Consider the following 9,011-nt stretch of genomic DNA (forward strand, 5'->3'; position numbering starts at 1 on the left):
AAATAAATTATTCAAAGCATTTCTATTTGGTGTTTTTTTTTTAAAGAAAAACGTCATTATATTGCTAATTAAGGTACTCGAAAGACTAGATCAAATATTTATTCTTTCCTCTGGTGAATAGACGATATTTTCACCAAGATCGTTTTTGATATAAGGTGCACCTGAGGAAAATATGAGGAGTAGGGGAAACTTTCAGGTGAACTTCATCTTAATCTTGTCATTTTCACCGTAATTATCATGGGTGTACATTTTTTTTCAGCGTTCATTAAAATTTCTCAAAACAAAACTAAATCAGCGGATAAAAAAAAAAGGTTACACTGGTTTCGTGAGAGTTTACCTCAATGTTATTTGAACGTTCCGATCTACTCAATCCGTTAAGAAGTAAAGGAAATGCTAAAAAATATCGAGAATTTTCCACCTGGCAACCTTTACCTTTACCTTTACCTTAAGTTGCTATCGAAATCCTTAAATATTAGATTCCATTCATAAGATTTGTTTTAAGAGAGAAGTGAAACACTCTATTCCAGGTGACATGGCTTGTTTTATTCACTGTTGTTTACTTGTCCTGTGACTCCAAGGAGCAAGAAACGTTGACAGTGTTTCCTTCTCCTTCAATTTACCTTACCAACACTTCAAATGGATCTGTTTTCCTTGGAAACATAACAATTCCAGCAGGTGAGCACACGTTATATTCACGCCTCAATAGTGTTTTACAAAGATTGGTCTTTGATTCAGCGATTTGAAACATTTGAATTCCTGTAAGAAGACATGATTCATCAGCTCAGTTCAGTAATAGTAGTTTGCTTCTAGATAATATATATATATATATATAAAAGAAACGACAGTGGTCTTACTTGAAGCAAAAAAGGGGGTTCAGGACACTGATACTAAAAAAGATCATAAGCAATGAGCTGAAGATGAAGGAATTCCAATTGTTTTCTTGTAGAGAACGTGACAATGAATGCAAGTGTTAGTATTAATCCAAACCGATCCAGTGCGGCAGTAATGAACACGAGCGCTTCCATAATCAGTAAGATAACGGGAACCACAAAGACCGAAAACAGTAAGTGTATGTTTTGCCAGTCCGAGATAAATACAACAATGACGGGCGAAATAACAATTCCAAGCTAAAGGGAAACGCTGAGATTCGAGGGGAACAAAATAAGCTGTTTCCAGGGAAATTGTGCAGTCGTTAAGTGATATCAGAATCTCGCTCGAAAATACTACTTACATTGATTTTGGGGGAGAAGCATGGATCAAAAATCACTTGAAAAATTATTCTTAGTTTTACTTGAATGGTTCCGCTTTCAGTGATTGTTCAATACAGGTGGAGGAAAATAAGAACAGGCCGTTGGGACTTAGTAAAGGGTGACTGCAACCGGTTAATAAAGGTGACCGCTTATAACAGTGGTTAAGAGGAAACAAATTCAGAATTTTGGCGACTGACAGCTTAATATGGGGTGGCCGCCTAACACAGTGCTTAATACAGCTCTTGACTATAGTGAACTCCCTATTGTGGTGTTAAAATGTTTCATTTGATGACATGTGAAAGAGTCGCTTTGACACTCGAGCGATTTCCGTTTATAAATTGACAAGCAACTTAACAATTCTAATAAGTGCATCTCATGGCGATTCATAGATGTCTTGTTTCGTGTTTATTAGAATGGCTGTATTTTTTTGGATGAAATCTGTTATAAAAACTACGATGTGCTTTGAAATAAACTTTATGATTGTCATAGAAGTAACGACGAGGGCAAATTTACAGCGTTTTCTCAAACAAGGAAGATTTATTAGTGACTCTTTAGCTCATGGTTTCGTTTCCTTTTAATTTTTGAAGATACCTTCTTTGTGGAGTTCAAAACAGGAGCGTTGGAATGGAGTCCCGATCTTACCAAGGAATATCACAATAACTTCATCAACAGTGCCAATGAAATTGTTCAAATAGTTAGTAAAGATTTAATTAGTAACAAAACAAGTACATTTTGCACTAAAAAAAGATTTATCTTCTCCTGTCTGCGCTCTTATGGTGTGTCCCTGTTCAATGAAAAGTGAAATATTACTAATTTGTGTAACGTTAGTGTAGTACCTTGCATTGTCAATATTTGTCAAGAAAAACTGACAACGGTCTGCGGTCACTATGTGTCCTCTAGCATTGTTCATATCCTAGCCTCAATGCTCTGAAAATCTGGGTTTAAATCTAGATTTGCAGAGACAAGCTACGTAATAACAGCACCCCGATCTTTGTATTTAATAATTTATACGCAAAGCCTCTGATGCCTTTTCACGAACTCACGTATAATTTTTATTTTTAACAACAGCTAAAACATAAGATTTTGCAAACTACATTAGGTCCATGTAGATATTTATAGCTTATGCAACTAACACCTTTTCTATCACAGATTGACAGCATATATAAGAATGCAAACATGTCGTCTAGTTTCGATGGCAGCCGCGTTATTGGCTTCAGGTCTGTAGCTCACTGTTCTCATGTAGTGTTATTTTGTAGTATTATATGTACTCTATTCATGCACCTCCTAAAGCTTCTGTCACATTGTAAAAAAAAAAAAACATTTTCTTTCTCTCCAGGGAAGGCGGGTATGTATCGGTAAAGCTACAGTTCAATGAAGGTGACATTAACAACCTGGATGTCATTATTCAATTCTTACGAGAAGGAGGAGGGGACTTGTTGACGGACAAAGTTTATCTTAAGCTTGGAAAAATTGGTAGGTGAATTGACTTAATATCCAGTGCTAAAATGGTAGCACAAAATCGAGAATGAAAAATGCAATTGTTTAACCTCTACTTATATCTACCAATGACAGCTTATTCACCAGTTGAAATAGTTTCAAGTTTATTGCTTGGACTACCTGAGACCAAGCAGTCTACAACAATGACCTACTTTTACCAGAAAACAAGGGGAAAAACTAGTTGGTATTTATTAGTACATACATACATAAGTATATACATAAATAAACTTTATCTAGTCTTAAACCAAAATACTAGTATCTCTGAGCTAACTGCATTAATAATTATAATAACGAGTTAATTCCATACAACAAGAAAAATAACTGACTACCTAAACAATTAACTTGCCAAATTGACTTAGCGTACTTGTACTGAAATATAAGATTAAAATCCACTCATTATTCGATTCAACAAAACAGTAGCATGCAATAATTGTAAAATTCTAGTCAAATTAATAACTTTTCGTCGTAATCTGAATCGATAATATAAAAATAGTTTTATAGACTTATAAAGTGGTAAATCTTCCAGCTTCCTTTTTTGAGTTATGATTTTAGAAGTTTTAGAATGTGTTTAAGTCGAACAATCAACTCTCTATTTAAGAAGCTTTGAAGAAACTATTTTATTTATCTCAGTTGGTAAATTTTATATAACGTACTTTGTTCGATCTATAGCCGACTGTATCACATCCTATGTGGACACCTCATTATGTGACTGCTTGTCCATGAGTTACAAGCGTCGATTGACATGTCGTCAGCCAGAGATACATGGCGGTGAGGACTGCCCTGAGCGATGCTATACTGGCCACCTGATCGCCGGCTACAAGTCTTGTACTTGGGACGATTTAGACGCGTTTAAATGTGCTGCCAGTAAAACAAAGGCCACTTATATTATTATGTCGTTCGTATTACCGCTTTATTCGGTAACTTTTGTCAACTGATATAATGAACTTGGAAATTAGTGTTAAGACCGATGGATGATGTTGACGCCGTAGTAAAGAAAAATAGACTTAAGAGGAAAGCCTCTAAACATTCTTTTACAACACGATGGGCCAAACGGGCGTATCTCGAATGTTGATTTAAATTTGATCTCAAATAGTATTTCGTGGCGAGGATTTTGCCAAAACGATATAGAATGAAAACTATAATCATGACTGTTAAATTTCACAGAGGCAATTTGCCACATACGGCATTTACTTCACCAAGTTTCGTTTTGTCAGTGAACACCGGTTTTAGTTTTCTCGATAATGGCGAATGCTCTCCAGAATTGGTAATTCAAACAATATTGGTTTGCTTTGAAGTTCCTGTTTGGTACTATTGACGTCCTTGAAATACAAAGGACGTTCATATCGCGAGCTCTCGTCGAATATAAAGCGTTACGAGTGAGTGAAATATCGGCTGTGAATAAAACCAATAACAGAAATCTGTTGTGTGTCTGTCTGGGGTCGACGAAGACCATCTAGTCGCTCCACAATTACACTGGTTCTATTGGTACGCAGCTATCCTACGCAGCTACCCTCTTGAGGAGAGTCAGATGCTATTTGCTGTTGTCGCAAGCTGTGAACTCCCACATGTGAAAATTGAAGTCAAAGGTTCTCAGAGATGCCTTTAAAGTGTCCTTTTAGTGTTTCTTTTGACCTCCCTGGGAGCGCTTGCCCTGCAGTAGCTCGCCATAGAACTTAAATGATGTACTAGAGACTGCTACGACCAGGTCCTGATAACTTAAAACAGCCTCTGACGCTCAAATCCTAAGACAGCAGGTCAAAGAGTGGGCCTCAGTGAAACATGAACAGATGAAGAATCTTCAAGTTGAAGTAAATCGGTAAAAAAGATCCAGAACCCTGTGCAGTGGATTTGCAAAGCATGAACACGCAAAGGATGTTTAGGGATCTGATTGGTTGAATAAAACTAAAGCTGTCAAAAATGTCAAACCATCTAAGTTCACAATATGCAATAGTTGACAAACTGAAATGGTTCAGCTGCTCATAAAAACACGCGAGTTTTTTAACATGACAACTAACAACACACTGCTCCAGGCTTGTGTTTTATGAATAAACGACAGCCGAATTCTCAGGAACATAACGATTGCTCGGGATGGCAGCACCGTAAATCTCGGCTGCTCTGACTGATGCGGCCTTCCACTCAACGCATCGGAAAGGATATAAGAACGAGTTCTTTTTTGTTCACGTGAAGGATAGCCGATGTAATTTCTGAAGCTTGCTTCACTGCGATGACCAGAGATCGCCATGATGAGCTCGACGCGACAGACTTCAGCTTGATCGCAGTTGCTCTGACACCATCATGATTAGTATAAATTGGTATTAATTACATTTATGCCAGTTTCGTTGTATTTTTTTTTTGTCATTCTAGTTTTTTGTTTGTTTTGTTTTTGAACACGGAATTATATATAAGAGTGCTAGCTACGAGTGTTAGTTGTGAAGGTGAGCATGCAATCTAAATGAACGTGAAAACCTTTAAACTCGGACTGTTTTCTCTTTGAGGATTTATGTCCCTGCTCACGTGATAATAACGTGAATTACGGCGCTTGGCAAGTTTACGAACCTTTGTTTGGTTCTTCAATTGCTATTTGCCGGCTCACCTGTTCAGAAATTTCACTTTCAATTAACGAAAAATAGCTAGAGAGAAGTCCAGGAAATGGTCGAACGTAGTACAATTTGGCAGATGGCGTGACAGTTTTAGCTCAGCTCTGACGAAGGGCTAACGCTCAAACCGTCAGCTTTTAAACTCTCTACGGTGGCCAATTTGCGTTATCAACTCAGTTCATAATATTAAATTACTCTTTTATACTGTTTTATGCTTTGAGAGGGCACCCTCTTTCAACCAATGACAGCGTACGTTATATCCTAACTTCAATGTAATATGATAAGTCTTGCCCTTATATTTAGAATGTACTCACTATATAAATGCAAATTGGGGAGCTTGTAAGGTTTGAGCTATAGTGATGAAATTTTGAATTGTGACTGTCTGGTATAACTTCCAAATGAATGAAGGTTTGTCCACTGTCCTTGCTTTGGACCCACGCGAGACTTCTTGTTTTGGCTAACGCAGTCAGAGGTTGATTCAGTTGATCGGAACCATTATGACTAAGGACTTTGTTGTTCATTTCGAAAGTCTAGTGGAAGTTTTTGGCTTAGTGCTTTAACAACAAGTGTGTAATCTCCCAAGGTCAGCCAGCTGGCATGCTCATCCATATCTATCAGTAGTGAATATACAAACATGTTCTTTGGGGCTCACTTAATGTTGTAGAGAGTAGAGCAGACTAGAAGAATGTAGACAGTGTGCTGAAGAGTAGGGATAGAATTCCGTAGTTGAAGGGAGCGTTTAGCAGAACACGTCAGTGAGAATTAACCAGTGAGAATCAAGGCGTAATAGATTAACCAGAGTTACACAGAGTGAGGAGAAATCGAATGAAAGAAAAATTGTGCACTGTATAACCTAGTAATGAAATAAAGCAAGAAAAAGACAGTTCGACAATCTTGCAGCCTTTCGCCGAGCATGATGTCCTCGATGGCTAGTTCCCCCTCATGCCTGATGAGCCCAAGATTGGTGATCCGACATTGACTTGAGCACCAAGAGTGCATTATACGAATAACTCAATCGACTTATTCAGTCTCGCCTTACCAGCCTGATTCAAGCCTTCTGATTTGTCTGCCATGAAGAAGTCAAATTGGTTTTCAAATTTTTATTGTCATTCCTTATGATGTAAATCAGATTGCCTTTAATGGCTTTTCCACCCTCATCGCTGAACTTTTCTCTTTCTAGATATGAGATTGAAGTCACTGGGGGACCAAGATTTGTAACATAAATGAAAACAGATCCGAGACCGTGCTCCCTCTTTGAAGCAGAAGTCTGTGCGAGTTGTGATACTCTAAATTCTGTACACAACCTTTTGAACGATGTCATAGTTATTACCTATTTGGCTGAACGTTGGGTCGCCTGAGAGAGTGGATTCGCTCTGGATTCCTCCTGTCTCAAAAAGAATAGTTCTGACGGCGAAGTATTTACGAAACATCAGAAACGACTTGATCTGTTCTGGAACCTTATCGAGCACCTCACGAGAGATTCCACAGCCTGTAGTAGCGCACCATACGGCAAAGTTGAGCCACTGAGGTCAATAGCCAATATTTTGTCCCGAAAGCTATCTCTTTGATTCTGCACCTGACGTGTGCTGAGTTTTCATTTTTGTGAATATTCCTCTGAATTTTGCATTGAAGTTACAAAGATGTGGTAACAAAGGTCTCGATCTCCTTAATTAAGCGACTCATTGCATTCTCATGAAATAGTACCGCTGGCACCTCCCTCACTCCTTTTAGAGTGAGCTCGATAGGACACCCTCCTATTCCAAGAGCTTTCTTCACATCATCATCCCAAAAATTTTCTGATCCTGAGAGGCTCGACTCAAGGAAACCTCAGCTGTCGCTTGATGAAACCCTTGTGTAATGCCTAACCGTGTGCCTTCAATATGCTGCAATACGCTCGGCACCCGTCTGCGCACTGGCGCAATACGCCTGCGCATTATCTTCTCCCTCACCCTTCCATTACGTAATGGCTACGATAATGCCCGCGGCTTGATGGGTTATTACTATTTCTTATAAATATAGGGCTACGCTGCGCGCTACGAGCTTCGCATTAAATCATGTTTATAAACTATCTGTGAGTGGCACATCTAAAAACTCTGAATACACTTAGGCATAATACACCTAGAACAAGCGCAAGTTTATAGAAATATTTAAAAAAAAAATTCACAAAAAACGTAGCTTGGGGCGCTTAGGATGCGAGAAGTAAATTAATGTGCTAACGGCCATTTCCTACTCATCATGGACTGTTTGATATAATTAAAATGTTTGCGTGTTTAAGATCAGATAAAGCAAAAAGAATTGCTGATAAAGCAAAAAAAGAGAAAGGCCTTGGATGACTTCAGAGCACAATATCCGAATGCAGACCTGAGTCGGAGGAAATTGTTATAATTTAAGTTCGTGGAGATAGGGTTTTGATATAAAAAAAAAATAAGCTAGAAACAAAGGGAGAGAGCGACCAAAGAAAGCAAGAAGTGAAAGGCGTAAAGTGAGTCGAGAAAAACGCGAAAGAATATTAGAAAGGACGCTAAAATTGGCAAAATACGACGGGAGGAACGTGAAAGAGAACTAGAAAAGGCATAAGTAAAAAGGCGGTTACCTAGCAAAGAGCAACGCGAGAAGGAAATACAAAGACGCTCCAGAAAACAGACTGAAAAGAGGTCATCAACAAAGAGAAAGCGAACTGCAAAGGATCCGAGAAAGAAGAGAAGAAGAGGAGGTAAGCTTAAGGCCCAGAGGAATTCGACCTTTTTCTTACCAATCGCCGTTTGATACCAGCTTCAGTTTATACATACTTCAAATCACGTTCCGGTATAACAATAACTTTGGCATTCATCGCTTAAAAGCCCTCGAACTGGTTCCTCGCATTTCAAAGTGTTCGTATTCTTCTTTTCCTATCGTTTGGAATGTTAAATACAGTCGTGGTGATAAGGGAAAAGAAGTTATCTTACGGATTTTGTTTTGCTAGCAAGTTTTCAAATGATAGCGAACGGCGTGGGCAAGTTTCCACTTTCTTTCTCTCTCCTTTCCCAAAATTGAAATAAAATGAAATTGAATTAGCGATGTTCATGTTTACATTAAGTCTGACGGGGTAATTTTGACAATAGTGTCATGTGAGACCCCGTCAAGCATCTGAGAACTAAATTACGGGTCACAATCGTGTGGTGTAAACAAACTGACGGGTAAAATGGAGTTGGTCCTACTGTGGGAGGAGTGAATTCTATTGTTTGGTCATGGTACTTTTCAGCGCCATGTTTTCATGCTTTCTACTTGATTCGTTCGAACTTCACGAAATGGTTTGTCTCACAAAAAGCGGAACTACTCTCTCTTCGCTCAACATCTCGGACGTACTTAATGCTGGAGACTGAAGGATCAATCTCTAAAATTGATAGTCATCACATTTTGCAAGAAGCGTCCGAGCTCAGTGATCGTGTAATTAGACGGGGTTCTGGCAATTTGAGCTCACAAGTACGTTCGTAAGCACATGGTTATCGTAGATAATTGTTGTTTACAGTTTTCGAATTCAAGAGCAGTCTTTGAGAGCCCGTTTCTGTAACCTTCTGGGATATTTTCTGTTGAATTCATACAGGCACAATCTCAGAATTTCATTAGTGATTGTGAACAATAAATTCATAGCGGCACAATAATTTCAGGAAGTTTTGTTTACGCATTA

At 38.5% G+C, this 9,011-nt stretch overlaps 1 protein-coding gene across 1 annotated transcript; it reads left to right on the plus strand.

The window, feature by feature from the left end:
• The first annotated feature begins 115 nt into the window (after positions 1–115).
• LOC131796941 (uncharacterized) lies at positions 116–6,124 on the plus strand. The gene is made up of 7 exons (XM_059114564.2): positions 116–196; positions 528–675; positions 947–1,063; positions 1,838–1,944; positions 2,400–2,467; positions 2,587–2,723; positions 3,417–6,124. Exons 1-7 carry the CDS (start codon positions 173–175, stop codon positions 3,680–3,682), a joined length of 867 nt encoding a protein of 288 aa, XP_058970547.2. The 5' UTR covers positions 116–172; the 3' UTR covers positions 3,683–6,124.
• Positions 6,125–9,011: the final 2,887 nt, after the last annotated feature.

This window comes from Pocillopora verrucosa, chromosome 9 (assembly GCF_036669915.1).
Source record: "Pocillopora verrucosa isolate sample1 chromosome 9, ASM3666991v2, whole genome shotgun sequence".
NCBI lineage: Eukaryota > Metazoa > Cnidaria > Anthozoa > Scleractinia > Pocilloporidae > Pocillopora > Pocillopora verrucosa.

Coding starts and splice junctions, on each gene's coding strand:
- LOC131796941 (XM_059114564.2), top strand. CDS start 173: ATGAGGAGTAGGGGAAACTTTCAG. Junction 1,945..2,399: donor CCAATGAAATTGTTCAAATA/GTTAGTAAAGAT, acceptor TTTCTATCACAG/ATTGACAGCATATATAAGAA. Junction 2,468..2,586: donor AGCCGCGTTATTGGCTTCAG/GTCTGTAGCTCA, acceptor CTTTCTCTCCAG/GGAAGGCGGGTATGTATCGG.